The sequence below is a fragment of the Chamaea fasciata genome, unplaced genomic scaffold (assembly GCF_029207755.1).
Source record: "Chamaea fasciata isolate MVZ Bird 193981 ecotype frontalis unplaced genomic scaffold, bChaFas1.0.hap1 SCAF_14, whole genome shotgun sequence".
In the NCBI taxonomy this organism is placed as follows: Eukaryota; Metazoa; Chordata; class Aves; order Passeriformes; family Sylviidae; genus Chamaea; species Chamaea fasciata.
Genome location: NW_027094099.1, coordinates 9,913,852 through 9,929,576, shown reverse-complemented (window position 1 = coordinate 9,929,576; position 15,725 = coordinate 9,913,852). Strand labels below are relative to the sequence as shown.

The 15,725-nt window shown below is 42.9% G+C and overlaps 1 protein-coding gene across 3 annotated transcripts in view; it reads left to right on the top strand.

Annotated features, from left to right (window-relative positions):
- Positions 1 to 245: 245 nt before the first annotated feature.
- The window catches only part of FBN1 (fibrillin 1), a 142,308-nt gene continuing 126,828 nt past the window's right edge, over positions 246 to 15,725 (top strand). For all 3 annotated transcript variants that reach the window (XM_066196683.1, XM_066196684.1, XM_066196685.1), the window contains exons 1-4: positions 246 to 345; positions 765 to 1,039; positions 14,501 to 14,583; positions 15,483 to 15,581. In XM_066196683.1, the coding sequence (XP_066052780.1) occupies positions 870 to 1,039; positions 14,501 to 14,583; positions 15,483 to 15,581 (352 nt within the window). In that variant the 5' untranslated portion in view covers positions 246 to 345; positions 765 to 869. The remainder of the gene's footprint in view (positions 346 to 764; positions 1,040 to 14,500; positions 14,584 to 15,482; positions 15,582 to 15,725) is intronic.

Sequence of the window (15,725 nt, the reverse complement as noted above, 5' to 3'; positions counted from 1 at the left end):
GCACGCTTCCCGCGGCTCCCGGGAAGCCTCTCGGGGCCGAGAATCCCGCCAGCCCCGGGCCGGCCGCAGGTGACCCACGGCGCGGATGGCCAGGAGCCACTCGGACACCGCCGGGAGCCCCCGGTTGGCGGCTCGGGGGTGGGGGGAACATTTTTATTCCCCTCTCTCTCGCGAGAAAGGGTTGGGCGGGCGATACTTGAAGAGCAGAGGGGGGGGAGAGAGGAGGGGAAAAAGGAGGAGGAGGAGGGAGGGGGCAGCTGGAACCGCAGCTGGATTAGCGGCGGGTGCAGCGGCCGCAGCTGGAACAGCAGCGGGAACGGCAGCCGGCGGCGGCGGCTCCAGCGGGTGCGCGTCCCTCGCAGCGGGTTCTCCCGGGGCGGGCGGGCTGGGCGCGGGGCTCCTGCCCGCGGCGCTCCGGCCGCTGCGGCTCTAGCGGTGCCCGGCTCGGGGAGCCGGGAGGGTTCGTGCCCAGGGGATACTTCCAGCCCCGGAGCGGCTTCGGGAGCGGTGGCGGCGGCCGCGGTCTGTCCGCGGCTGGTGCGGGAGCCCCCGCGGATGCTGCTGAAGGGGAGGCAGAGCCCGCGCGGCCCCGGGCAGCCCCTCGCCATCCCCCGCGGCCGCCGCCTCTCGCCGGCGCGATAGCGCCGGGCTGGCCGGGGGCCGACGGCGCCGGGGCGCGGGGGCAGGCGGCGGGGGGCGCGGGGTGGCCGCGGCCGCTTTTCCTCGGTCACTAACTCCCCTTCGTCCTCATTTCTCCCTCGCAGCTCCCATTGGAGAGGCCGGTCGGAGACAGGGCGCCGGGGACCGGCAGTCTTCGGCAGCGGAGAGGAGGCAGCGGCCGCTCGCAGCCCGAGGGCTCGGGGGACGCGATGTGGCGGGGGCGGCTGCTGGGGATCGCCCTGGGAGTTGCCGTGCTGTGGGCGTCCCAGGCTGGTAGTGCCGCCGCCGCCGGGCACACCGAGGGGGTGAGCGCCAAGGAGAGCCGGTCCAGCCGGGCCAAGAGGCGAGGGCACGGCGGCGGGCACGACGCGCTCAAAGGGTAGGTGTGGGGCCGGCCCCGGCCCCTCCCGGGCTGCCGCGGCTCGGGCCGGGCAGCCGGAGCACATCTGCCCGCGTTTGTGTGTGTGTCTATAGCCAGAACCCCTTGGCGGGGCGAGCTCTGGGGGTGCGGGACCTCCCCGAGCCCCCTTGGGGCTGCCCATACTAGGAACGCTTCGGGCTGGGGGGCGCCGCACGCCGCTTGCAGCTCCGCAGGGCTGGGGGCGCGCCGAGGGAGCCCCGGCACCCTCCCAGCTCCCCCCGCCGGGCTGGGTGCTGGGCCCTCTGCGACCTCCAGCCCCGCTTCACCTCTGGGTGGGCGATGCTTCGTGAGGATGAGCCCCAGCAGCGCGGAGGTCGCTAATTTATCTCCTAGGAAGGCCTTAGATAAAGGCGCACTGCGGGCTTGTGCATTCCTCCCGCATCCCGCGCTTCTGCTTTGCATAAAGCAGAATAACGGCGGTGCCTGGAGCCCACAGCATGCCCTTTCCATCAGCTGTCCTCTCTCATCTCCACCTTGAGCCTTTTGTGATGTCCGTCTTGCTCTCATATGGACTGTCTGTGTAGTACTAGTATGAGTGAGCCCAAGCATGCAAGAGTTTAATTTCTTAGAAAACATTGTGGTGCATGCTTAGGGGAGAGGTCTTTTTAAAAGGCTAAATCTGTGTCAGGCAAACTTTTCCCCATTCTAATGGAACACCTTTCCAGTGCAAAAATAGTTGTGAAGTCAGCTGAAAGGCATTGCGTGCATGTGCAGTTGAAAATCTAGTTCATTGAAGGTGAAAAGTTTGTAATAAAGTAATAAAAAAGAAGTTTCCTTTCTCAGGTGATCCAATGTGCCTTTTCAGCCCATAGCCACATTTTTTGTTGTCAGACATCGGAGAAATGTAACAAAAATTCTGTTAAAATAGTTATGCTTCTGGAATGGGATGCAAGATATTTGCTTTTTTTGCCCCCCATTTTCTCAAAAAGGAGCTATTACAACTTTATTGTTAGAGGCCTTGATGAATATGCTTTAATTTCTTGCTAACTTCCTCGTAATTCTGTAGTACTTTTTACCTATATTTGGATTTAGAATCTTGGGTTTTTTAATGCTTGCCTGATTGATAAAGGTTTATGTTTTTAGATCTATGTGCTGTAAAATTGGATGCAAGCTGTCAGCATTATTTCTCATGGATCTGATTTTATAGGCTCAAACTCTCTTATTTAATTTCCTTATACCTTTTTCACAAAAGAAATAGTTGGACAAAGCAGATCCAAAGTAGATGTGACAAAATCTAGGAGGAGAGAAGGATGTGCAGTAAAGCTTGAGGGATCAATTGCAAGCAATAAAAGATGATGAGGAAAAACATTTATTGGAAAGTGCCTGTATTCTTTAGGGTGCTTTAATAATCTTTGTTGTTATAGGATTCTGAGTTAATATCAAACTGATGAACACCATTTTTTGCCCACATTTCCACAGAATATGCCATCTAGCACACTGTGCTGACCTGGTGGAAGTTCGAGGCTCGTTAGCTGAGGATAGAATTTCTTTGGTGTGTGTAACTGTCACTCTAAACTGTGCTGTTTAGACATAATAATAATACATCCAAGGATGGTATTTCAAGTGTTAATTGTTTTTGGAATCTAAAAGGGGTTGGGTAAGTTTTTAATCTTATGAGTTAATTCTTATATGTGACAGAAGCCTACCATATTTTATGTCCTTTGCAATAATTCTTCTTTTTATTGTATATTATCTATGAGTTATGGATCTGCTTAGTAATCTGCAAATCTAGAGATAATGTCAACATAAATTTTAGTTATTCTGTATCTTGGTCAGTTTTTTTGAATATTACCGATATGAATGAGTGCTCCTGGAAAGCTGATTCTTAACAAGGATGTAATAATTTGCCAGATGAACCGAGAAAAAAACAAAATAAATTATTAGTTTGGTTTCTTGTTAGACCTTCTTTTGCAACCCTGATTTGAGGTTGAGTATAGAGTCCCCAAATTGCTTGGAGGACAGTAATTTTGATCATGATTGGGTGAATCCTGCTGGATATTTCCAGTTTAGAAGTTGTGAGCACTTTCTTAGGTGTGGTACAGTACTATACAATGTGAATAAAAATAATTGTCATTTTAACAGACAAGGTTGGAACGAATTTGGAAAGACAGATGGAAAACATATTTTGAATGTACAGGAACTGTACATACATTATTCATTGTAATTGGAGGACTAAAGCACTAAAAATATGATTTTACAAGAAGACATAGTATTTTTTTAACTTGTTCATCAGTACAAATACATTTGGGAATCTGTTAATTGTAATACAAGTCATAACAGATGCTGGGAAACTTTATTTCCATGTTATTGCAGTTGACTTTCTTTTCATTTTGAAATGAACTCTTGCTCTGATTGTAAGGCACACGGGGATACATTTTTAGAGAAAACTCTTTTACACTTTAGTCATTTTGTGTGTTTGATTATAATGACTATTGGAAGTCTTCTAGTATTGGAAAGTATTGAGGTTAGTCTGTGTGTGAATACTGGTCTTGTATGTTAAAACGAAGAAGCTTAAGATCTGTTACAGTTCTCATGATTTTTTCTACTTAACATTTTTTACTGCAAGCTGTTGACTGCAGGAGATGTTTGCTTTCATTTGTGTGACCTTTGCCTCATTGTTTATGGCAATGAGCTGTCTGAATGTATAATGTGATTCTAGAAGCATATTTTGATTTTAATAATTATAAATTATTTGAAGGTGCCTCTTAGGTTCTCATTTTAAGACGTTACACTTGCTGCTCATGTAGTTCGAATCAATCCTGCTTTGGAGACATAAGAGGTGAAGTCCTTTTAATGCCATCTGTGTTTGGCCTAATTCAGTGTGTATTTATGTGCTGGGATCTTAAAATTACTTAGGATTTCTCATTTTCTGATGATGCTAGATGACTTCAAACACTAATGAGTATCAGTCAGTTCTTAATAACATTTTAAGCAATGTTTGTCATGTTTATCATTCTCTTCTCAGTATAATGGCCAGGGAATGCAATGATTTGCTTAACAAATAGCAGAAATTTTGAAAGAACTGAAATTTCTTCAAGATAGCTGAATTCTGACATGTTTCTAATTAGGAGACTAATTAAATGTATTTGTGCAAGAATGATTTAATTTCTTTGCTTTTATTAAGTTGAAATGATAGCAAATATTGCAGAACAGCATAGTTGGCTACAAAAGGATTCAAAAAAGTCTTGGATTAAAGGTATTCAAGAGAGGATTGAGCTTTTTGGACCAACTTCTTTTGGTTATCTCAAATGAAGACCACAGGTTTACTGATACACTTCCTTGAGTAAACTTGGCTGCATTTTTAAAGGTTGGACCCTTTTTTATGCATCAGTGCTCCCTGAAATAGAATAATCTTATAAATCTATAACTTAATTCTAGTGTTTAGCTATATAATTAGGGCTTCTGGTTTTTGTTTTAAATCAATCTTTACCACTAAAAGCCTGCTGAAGAAAAGCAGACTTTCTGTACTGGTAAATATTTGTTTATACTGAGAAACCTCAAAGATTTTTCTTGCCACTTGTGGCCTGCACACCTCTGGGCAGCTGCTGTTGCCGCACCTTGTCAATGCCACTCTGCAAGCAGGAGGCAGCCTGAGTACTTGGAAATAAAAAACTTAATTAAAAATACATGCAGGTTGCTGTAATATCTGATGTGCTGGAGCACTCACCTGGCTTCCAGGTGGCATGGCTGGCTTCCTTCCAGTCCTCTGTGCCTGTGGGGTAAAACTTACATGGAGGATGAAGAACTTCTCTTCCAGCATATCCTAGTGTGGACAACTGAGGTTGTCCTTGGCAACTACACATAGTGTTAATGTTCTGCACCTCTCTGAATGTATTTGCCAGTGATTGTGGTGCTGTTCTTTTGTTATTATATAATCCTTGGAAATCTAGTTCTGGGGTGAAATAAGTTCATAGATAGTGGCACTGTGTCTCCTATATGTGTTTCCTCTCTTTTGGTATGATGTGATTTGATGTAGGTGTGACTTTGTGGAGCAGGAGAAAAACAGAAAAAAGTAAATAATCTTCAGGGCTTTGTAGCCTTGTAGTCTCCATTTAGATATCAAAATTATGTCATTTGGACAGAAGGCACAGCCTTAATCCGAATTTTGGTTTATTAGTTTTGGGGATAGACTTCTGAGCCTGTGTAGTTTGTAGGGCAGAATTAGGACTTTATTCATTTTGGGCATGTCAGTGCAACCTGTGGTTAAAACTCTTGGTGAATATTGTTGGAGTCTCCCTTTCAGTAGGAGGCTCTGAGGCTCATGTGATTCTCTTACTGACAGCTTAGCCAGTCTTCCTCTCTGTGATCTTTTTCATAGTATATTGTAGCAGGACACAAATGGTTTTGAAGTGCCATGTGCCTCTCCTAAAATACATTAGATAATTACTTTCTTGCCATTTGATGGTAATAGGTCATAAACAGAGCAAGCAGAGGAAAAAGGCTGCAATAAACAGGTAGCAGCATTCTTGATGTACTGTGTGAAACAAGATTGTTTTGGAAATGTAAAATCAGCCTGGGAGACTTAAGATGAAGCAGATTTCCAGTGACCCTGCATCACTGTGCCAAGGTGACATGTTGAACAGGAAGGCAAGACTGGATGTAATTCCTTTCCTCATTTATCTATTTATTCATTTTTGTCTGCTTAGCTTTTGTCTGTATCAGACTGGCCTGATACATTGCCCCAGATGCTGCAGGACCAGTCGCAGCTGGCCTGTGGTGTATTTCACTTTGTGTATTTCACATCAGGATTGTCACTTTGTGTCCTGTTGCAGGAAGGTACATCCTGAGGGGTCTTTTAAGGCTGATTGTTGCTATGACTTAATTGCTTGGCAGGTTAGAAGCAGATTAATCCCACAGTCTTTACTCAGAGCACAAGGGATGTCATGGATAGTACTTTGTTTCTTTCTTTGTGTTCCCAGTAATCATTTTCTTCTGTGGATTTGTTATGCAGTTGTCTAATCTTGTGTGTGGTGGTGTCTTTCTGGAGACTTTCTGATTTCAGTTTGTTTAATTGAACTTTTATTGACAGGGGTGTGCTGTCTTGAGAAACTGGAGGCGTAAAGGGTTGGGGAAAGAACAGCACCTGCAGAAAGTGTGTCTTCTTGGAGCAGGGTGCAGTAATTTGCAGTTTGCAGTGCAGGTTTCCTGAGAGAATTGTATCAAGGAGACAGAAGAAACTCTGGATAGGCATAGCTGCACTCTCCTCAATCAAGAACCTACTTAAGTTTTAAAAAAGTAGACTTCTCCCCTGTTGTTAGCCAGCACAGGATACATTTTGTGTTCAGTGGTGGTTCCACAAGTTGTTCATCAGATTCTGTATCACCTGGGTCTGTTCGCCTTGGTCACTGGATAAGTTCTGCTCTATGTGCAGTGTCACAACTGGTGTCAGAACCTTTGGAGCTGTGCTTGAGGATGCAGGCTTGAAGTAAGCATAGGGCTGCTCTCAGTTGATCTTGGAGCAAAGGGAGAATCTCTGGGTCAGAGCTTGGCAGGAACAGTCCATCTGTCAGCTTCACTTACAATTGTCCTTATCAAATAAGATTACAGCTTCTGTTTCCCTGTATGTTTGTTTTTCTTTCCCGTGGTGTGTTGCTCAGCATTGCTGCTCACTTGGGACAGTCTCTGTCATTCCTCTTTCATCCTGCAAACTTGAATATTTAGTGTATGAACTTCAATACAGTTTTTGACAAGGGTCACTTTAAATATGTTCATGGACTGAGCAACCCGTGATCGTTAGAACAGTATTACCCAAAATAAAAGACCCCAAATATTTAGCTGTATGAATCACTAGGAAAATTTCCTCTTGGTAGAAATGTGGTAGACACTGGGTAATAGTGTCTGCCACTGGCCATCTCAAATAAGATTTTAGGACCCTGAGATCTTTGAATGTGCAGATATGAAATTAGTAAGAAATGAATCATTAACTTTTTTGTTTTGCAATAAGAGTGACTCCCATCTCATTCTTCTTCTTCATCTCTCTGCTGAACCCTAAAGATGAAGAGAATATAGAGGCATGTCTGTCACTTTGGTCTTGCTCCCCAGACTCAGTAAATATTTTTGTAGAATGGAGCAATTGTGGCCTGGAGTGTTTCTGATTAACCATTGCACTGTGCTGGGAAATATATTTGTAGCTTTTCAGTCTTACATTTCTCCTTTGGTTGTTTTCTCATCCATTCTGACTTTCCCACCTAGTTTTATTTATGTAACCTTTTTAAAAGGATTTCAGACCTACTGAACAGCCTCATTCATGCTAAGGCTGGTGTGCAGATAGAAGCATGAGGAAAATCGTTTGGTTTTTTGTGACAGTTCAGTAAAGTTGGGCTCTTCTTTGGAAGGTACATTGGGATGTAAAATATAGCCTGTTAAATTAAAACCTCTGCCTTCTGGTTTTGCTTATAGATCTTCACTGAAGTATGAAGGAGGTCTAGCTTTTATCTGGAAAAATATTTTCAATGTTGACTTGCTGGAGAATCTGTTGTTTTCCTTTCTACTTCTCATTTTATGAAATGATTCATGACCATTATAGCCTCAGAAATACCAAATGAAAGCCACAGTTCTTTTGTCTACTGTCTTAATCATTTTCATCCTCTTTTTCAAGCTTCCCTCTCTCTCATATTTTGCTGGAGGACATCAGAATATCCAGTGATGTTCAGCTGAGATTGCAAACTAAAATTTGTTTCCTTTCAGGAATATTATTTTCCTGTCTCTTCTTTGTTTTTCCCACTAATAATTCATCTTTTTCTCTTCCCTGTGTACAGAGTCAATTACCAATGTCTGCTAGGGACAAGTTGAACTTAAACAGTGGGATCTATATCAACAGGGTTTTCTTCTTTCCTTATGGCAGATGTGCAGGTAACTGGCCTTTTGAAAATGTGGAATCACTGTCACAGCAAGTAGAGACTGGAAGGGTAGAATAGTGTGTAGTGAAGGGAGAAGGAGAAATACTGATAACTTTCCTAAAATAAATCTTCTATAGCCTAAGGGAGAGCACTTAATACACAAATTAATAGCATTGCTTAACACCTAAGGGCATTCTCCGATGGTATTAATGCAAGTGTCAGGTACAAGAGATTCCCTAAAGGACTGGGTGTCCTCCATGGGGAGGATGGTGGCTGGCACCAGCACAGCCTGCAGCCTCCAGAGAAGCCTCAACAAGGAGCTGGCTGGCCTTGGGTTTGTTTAGCCAGCGTGCCCCACACCAGCCCTTGTGCTGCTGTTCAGCTTGGGCATGGGCTGGTGGAAGTCCTGAGCTCCCTGGGTGCTTTCCCTTGGGAAACTGTTAGAGGTTTGCCTCCTCAGTAACCATTAGTGGGCATGTGGTGAGTGTGGGGAGTAGACCTGGAGATGTGAAATGATCTTTCCCCGTTCCCCTCTTGGAAGTGACATCTGGACCGTTAAGCATTGCCTTAGCCCACAGTTACATCCATTTCCCATGGGATGTTTTTAGTGCTGCCAGACAGAAAAGACTTCTTGTCCTCTGAATATATCCTTTTAGTTTGGTTTTTTGTGTGTGTGTGTGTTTTAAAAAAAAGTACCTGATGGATCCTTCCTGTTTATCCACTGCACTTGTCTGGCCCGGCAGACAGTTCCTTGTGGTGACGTACTTGTACTTTATGTGTCTTATACAGCCATGTAGATGGGTTTTGAACTGGACCCGTTGACATTCTCAAGTGGAACAATGAAGGAGAACATGCCAGAAACGCGTCTGTCCCTGGCTATGAATGAGAACAATGCCTGGCTGTCAGGTTAGATGAGCGTGTCCCTGCAAAAGACAGGGCTGGATTTTCAGAGCAAGTGCGGAAGAATTCTCTTAATGTCAATGCTGTTGTTGGATTGCTGTATTTCGCTGTCACAGTGTGATGGAGGTTAGGGTTAGAAAAGTGTTCAATGTTGCTGCAGGAAACTTGCATGTCATTTTGAACTCTTGACTTGCACATAGGCCAGAGCCAAAGATACCCGTAGAGCTGCTCAGCGTGTTATTTTTTTAGTTGAACTGAGCCAGGATTTTGGGACAGCGGTATCCTTACTGTCAGAGTGAGAAATAGTTATCATATTAGGCTCTCTGCATGGCACAGGCTTACTTATTGCAGTGTAAAAATGAGTACATCAGATGCAATCCTTTGCATGTAAAAAAAATATACTTTGCTAAAAAGTGCATGCTTCTTAGTATAATAGAAGCTAAATTTTGTGTTTGTCCCAGAGTCTAGTGTAGTTTCGTAGGTTTTCCTTTTATATAATTGAAATAAGTAGCTTCAGGATTTCTCTTCATGATCTTCACTGAATGGTTAAAAGGGGCGCAGTGATAAAAACATTCCATTTTTGTAATATCTAGCTAAACAACAGAAAATAAACCCCCGTTTAAACTACTTGAGATAACTGGAAATGAGCCTTATGCATGCTAAATGCAGACCTGTGTCTGTGTTTTTGGCTCTATCTGATGTACAATTAAGTTTTTCAATTTGTGGGTGTACTTGCTGAAAGTGGTCAGTTGGAAGCATAACCAGGCTTCTTCCTTGGGGCTTGACGCACCGTGGTGTGTCAGGGTTGCTGCCCGTCATGTGCTGCAGCTGTTACTGCTGCATCCCACTTCCAGATCTTCCCTTCCCAGCTCTGCTTTGCTCACTGCTTGGAGGAGGGAGTAAGTGCCAGCACAGCTAAAGGAGGTGCTTTAGATACCGACTTCTAATTTATGCATACTTGGCTTCTGTCATTTAAGCGGGGAGGGGATCTTGGAAGGCCATATGGTCCAACCCCCACTCAGAGCAGGGTGAACTTAAATCAGGTTGCTCATGGCTGTGTCCACTAAAGTTTGGACTATATCTGGCGATGGAAGTTCTTGATTCTGTGGAAAAGCTGAGTAAAACTCCAGTGGAGTCAGCAGAGCTGTGCCAGTCTGTGCATTTAGTATTTATTCTGAGACACTGAGAAGTTTAGGTAGGTACATAAAGCTGATTTACAGCAAAAAGTGTAGATCTGATTTTGTCTCTCTTGAAACCTACTTGTAAAATCTATTCATCACCACATTCTGGAGCCTTAAAAAGCACATTTTAAAGACCAGTCTTCCATTTTTTCAGGTGCAGTTTGTCATTCTTTCTAACTCCCCAGTGCAAGCATGGAAACATCACTCCAATTTTATGTGGAAATGATCAGCAAATAGTTCTGGGTACAGTTTTAGCAGCTACCAGAGTTACCCACATAAGAAGAAAAATAGGCAAAGCTTTCTCTATAAACAACCACTGGCTGATGATATTGCTTTAAATTGTATTTTTCTGCCAGAAAACTGGGTCATATGCTAACCACCGTAGCCAAATAGTTAATAGAACTTGTCCATGAAACGTTCTCTTGCAAGGAGGAATCCCCCTGTGTTTTCCTAGGGAGAGGAAAAACGAGTTGGGGGAGCGATGAGAAACCCTTTCCAGTATCCCTGCATGCCAGCTCTCTAATTGGTGGTCAGCTGTTTCTCTTGCTCTCTCAGCTGCTCTCTGCCCACTCTGTCTGGTCTCTGTCTAATTTATTTGAGACCCGTGCTTTGGGTTTGATTCAGCGCGGATTACGCCAGCGTTGGCCGGTGCATGGCAGCGCTGCTGACAAAATTTCTGCCTGAAGCGTCGCTCACAGCAGTGCCAGAAACTCTTCCTCCCATGGGAGTTGCAGATGGGCAATGCTTTCTTCCGGAGAGGGCTGTAACTTCCTCGAGGGGTCACAGTCAGGGCAGAGTGGGGATGGAGAGAGTTAGCCCTCCCCCCTGGCAGGCTGCAGCACGGGGCTCCGATCGTGCCTCTGCCGGCACCCCGGACAGGACAGTCCCTATGCCAGCGGTGTCCCTGCCATTCCCGGGCTGGGTGTTCGCTGCTGCCCGCCTTCACACAGGGCTTTTGAACGTCTCCCTCACTTCTCTGGCTGTCACGTACCCTCGTTTCCTGATGAGAAGAGTCTGCCAAGCTTAGCATGATTTGCTTCTCATTTTTTTACCTCTGTGTGCCCGCTCCACCAACCCACCCGCAGTACCTGGGGAATGGCCGCAGGTCGGGGGAGGCGGGCAGCCACACATCCCTGCTGAGTCAGGGCTCTGGAAGGCAGGGAGGGGCAGACCCAGTCTGTCCTTTCCATGGGTGACATCGGTTTTGCCCCTGGAGAAAGGAGAGGCTGTGACAGTCGGCGGCTGTGCTGCAGCGCCGCGCTGACCGGCGCAGGACCACGCGTGGCCACCTCTGGGAGCCGAGGCCGCAGCTCTGCCCGGCTCATTCCCCACGCGCTGGGAAAGGACCGGGCACGGCTTTACTTCGGCACGGGGTGCAGGGCCCCTGTGGCTGCGTCTGAAGAAGAATCTTCTACTTTGGTGCATGCAGGTGCTGTCAATATCTATGCAAATCTGTCCCTCTCAAATGTTAGTTATTGGAATTTCCAGATGAACCGTTTTCTCTCTGCTGCTCCAAGATTTTTCTAGTTGATGACTCATGTCTAATGACTTTTGATAATTCAACTCACTTTGCTACTGAATTTCTACTTGCGTATCATTAATCAAAGACATAATATTTTGTTTACTTTGGACATCTTTGGTGAAACTCTGGGCATCAGCCATCCTGTCTCTGAGCACCATACCATTGCAGAAATCCTTCTATACTTTACAAATTTGTTAAGTGACTCTAAAATCTCTAAAATGAAATGAAAGATTTTTTTTATTTTTAATTGCAATGGTAACAGCTTTGTTCTGAGATTCTCTATTCCTTCTCTGGGCTTTGGAGTGAAAGGAAGGTACTCTAGGTGGTTTGAGGGTGTATAGATACTTTTTTGCTTGTTCTATCATTAAAAAACAGATTTTATAACTGAATTCTGTTTCTAGTGCTGTTCAGGAAAAAAGTTTTATAAGAATATAAAACACTTCTTTAGTATTCATAGCTTATAATATCAGCAGAAAAATGTACCATATTTAACACAAAGTGGGTAACTGTTTAAAATAAATGCCCTGATAGAGCCTTTACAATTTGATTGATGGTTTCCATGATTTTACATGAGGTAACTTATTTATTATTGCCTTGGATACTTTATTTATTTATGAGGATTTATTACTATAGTGTCTGATCACCTTATAAATATCAATGAATTTAACCTTCAAAATTAATTATTTTCAAAGTCATTTTACAAATATGCATGATTTAAGAACCCTCCCTCTGTCTCAAAGAAGCAGCATTCAGGCTTTAATATAGGTTTCTTTTATAAGTTAGACATCAGCTTTCTGACGAAAAAGTGTTCCACTGGAAAATGCACTTGTCAGCCTCAAACTGTTCCATGGAAGTACAGTTTGATGACTTTTTTTTTTTTTTTTTTTTAAAAGCTAAGCACGCTGCACCAGAGTTGGAGCCTCCTGGGTGTGTGACTTAGCTTAGCCTGTGGACAGCTTCAAGCCTCTCAGGGTCTCTGACTTCCTGATTGCTGGCACATCTAGGTTTCCTGGAGTCCCATTTTGGAAGAAGATTTTTAAAACCAGGTTTCTCTGTGACACAGAAATCTGCTCCTGGCTCTTAACGTGGACCAGATGGTCCCCAAAGCCACATACTTGCTGAGATTGAACTTTGACAGAGTATATAAACATCACTTTATGGTCAGCCTTCTATAGATCATCACCAACTGGAATCGGAAATGGGTGGTTTATGCCCGTAGGTTGTAACAGGTAGCAACAAACCCATTCTATCTGTCTTAATAAGTTCCATTATTTCTTCTGACTGGAGAAGGTGAAAAGCAATCCCACTTGTCTGCTTGCCAGTCTTACTTGGCAGATGATTGTGGAGCAACATTTGGCATTGATGAATAGGGAACTCTAGGAAAGTTACATGCTTATAGCCCTGCAGGGAAGTAGCTGACATTACTAAAACTGAATACATTGGAATTAAATGAATAAGGCTTTGAGTCTGTAACACCAGTTGCAGGAAGCGAAAATGACCCTGCAACAAGTCCAATTGTGTTGCTTACATTCACCTCAGTTAGTATTTTGTAATTATCCAGAACCAGTGGAAGGTAATGGTAGTGGTTGCTTTGACTTAAGTAGTTTCTGGCCGTGGTTGGAAAGAATAAGTGTCACTGAAATTGGTGTAATCAGAATACTTGAAATTGCACTAGTAATGTATATCCCTAAACAAATACAGTATATAACTTCTGTTAGTTAGAAAACATGCATAAAGAAATGTTTATATATATTGAGATTGTTTGTCTTAAGTTGCCTCACCATATGAAGTAACTATTGTTTACTTAGACACTGCAATACTAGCAATGAAGAACTTTCTGAAAGACCAAGGACAAAATAATAATTAAGAACCCTTCCTAAACCAGTGAATATTTAAATCTGTCTCTAATCTGTATACAATATTTAAATATAGAAGTTCCTAGGAAGTTTCTAGCTGCATTAATCTATTGAGTAATTGCTCACAATATTAATAGAGCTTGTAAAATTTTCCTCTGCTAAGATTATGAAGAGTAAAACAAAAGAAGGCACATGTTCCCATTTTTGAAGGTATTCTTACTAGCTTTATTTGCATGGATAGATGCATTAAATAAATAGGACGAGGTAGATTTAAAAAATCTATTATGTATGAGGAATAGAATAATTTCAACTTTTCTATTTTTATCAATAAAGTCATGATAGGAATAGTGTCATGTCCTGTCAGCTTTCATTGTAAACTCTAGTAATAAACTTATTTGACAGGGTAAATGTAGATGAGAGGAATGAGTTGGAAAGAAAAATTCCTGTTGATACATCATTTAAGGAGGGCAGTAGGCCCCTCAGACTCATTTCATAGGACCCTGTCACTACATGCACCCACATCCTTGTTTATTGTTGGTAGTAAGTAATTTTTCCTAATGAAGATTTAACATATTTTGACTCATTTATTTAGCTGATGTTCTTGTTGGCATGTTTCACTCACACTTACATAGTTTTGTTCATGGACAAAACAGGGAACAGTAATAGTGCTTTAGAGTAAAGAAGAGAAAGCAACAGGAAGATTAAAAATTACCACTCAAAGAGCACTAGATTTAATTTGTGCTTAGTAATGATGCTGGATGGAATCTCTCATTTTTTTTCTTTAAGTGTGAGTTTTGCTCAAAAAACCTGGATGGTTACTTCTTCAGGTATGGAGTGTTGCGAGACAAGGTTTCCCCATTCTATTCCTGTTGTTCAGATGTTACTGATTTGATTTTGTGCTTGTAAGGTAATCTTTAATTTAAAACCGTGTATGTTACCTAAAAACCCCAACAACTACAGGTGAAAAACATGCAACACTTCTAAATTTAATTATTGAAACCAAATTGCAGTGATTTACCTTTTCCATTTTATGCCTCTACTGTTAAAACATACTAAATATACTGTTAAAACACAAAAAAAATAATAATTCATCCTTATCCTTTTTTTTTTTTTTTCCCCAGACCAAATGTGTGTGGATCCCGTTACAATGCCTACTGCTGCCCTGGATGGAAAACGTTACCTGGTGGAAACCAATGCATAGTCCGTAAGTTATTCTAGTGTGTTACGATTGATGTTTATCTTTGTCGTTCCATGTCTCAGGATGGTTTTTAATCGTATACCAGAACTGAAATGTGTTTCTGTATGTTTTCAGTAGTAGCTGTACATGATTGCTTTACCATTTCAAATATATTAAGCTAATATACAAAGTTTCATGGGCTACAACACAGTGACGTGATGCCAGTATTTAACAAAAGATTAATCTCATCCACGTGTTCTGTTTAAGTCTGTGGTAAAGGGTTCCAAGGGGTGTGTGAACTCTCGGGAAGGAGTGGAATATGTTAATCTATTTAAGTTAATGGAAGGAGGCAACAGCATCAGGCCAGCAAGTGCATTTTCTCCACTTCTTTGGACCATACCCCTGAAAGATATACGCAGGGATATAAATATATGCATACATCATAGTGCTATATACATATTCATGTGCAGTAGAATAGTGTACCAGAAATAACTCCTAAAGGCACTTTGCCCAATGCTGATAAGAATCCCTCCAGAGATCCTGCAGCAGCCTGCTGTCAGATGGGAATTATTGCTCTTGTCTCTGTGTGGTGCAGAAATAAATGAAGCATTATGTTGCTACCTCAGTGCCATCCTTCCTCCAAGAAGGTCTGGTAAAATGGACAATAGTTTGACTTTTCCAAGGAAATCTCCCCATATCTAGTGTGGCCTGTGACATGTTCTTTTCGTAGCAAATGGAGAAGGTCTAGGTTTTAGCTGCTCCCTATAAAGAGGAAGATGAACAGGAGGAACAGTTTTGGGATCTGTTGTATGCAGTTTAATGAGTTTGTGGGTATTTATGTTATGGTACTGAATTTTCTATCAGGTGTTTTTTTATGTTTGAGGTTTTTGAGACATATTTTAAAGACATTTATGTTTTCTTAATAGCAATCTGCAGACATTCCTGTGGGGATGGATTTTGCTCTAGACCAAACATGTGCACATGCCCAAATGGTCAGATAGCCCCCTCCTGTGGTTCAAAATCAAGTAAGTATTTCTTCTGTAGCTCTGATATTGCTCTTTTGAGTCTGTGAAGCTACTAAGGTATGTAAAATAGTTCAGTGGTCAGTATTTTAGACAAATAACCTCTGAGTCACCAGACATACTTTTACCACAGGAAGAGAAGTGTAG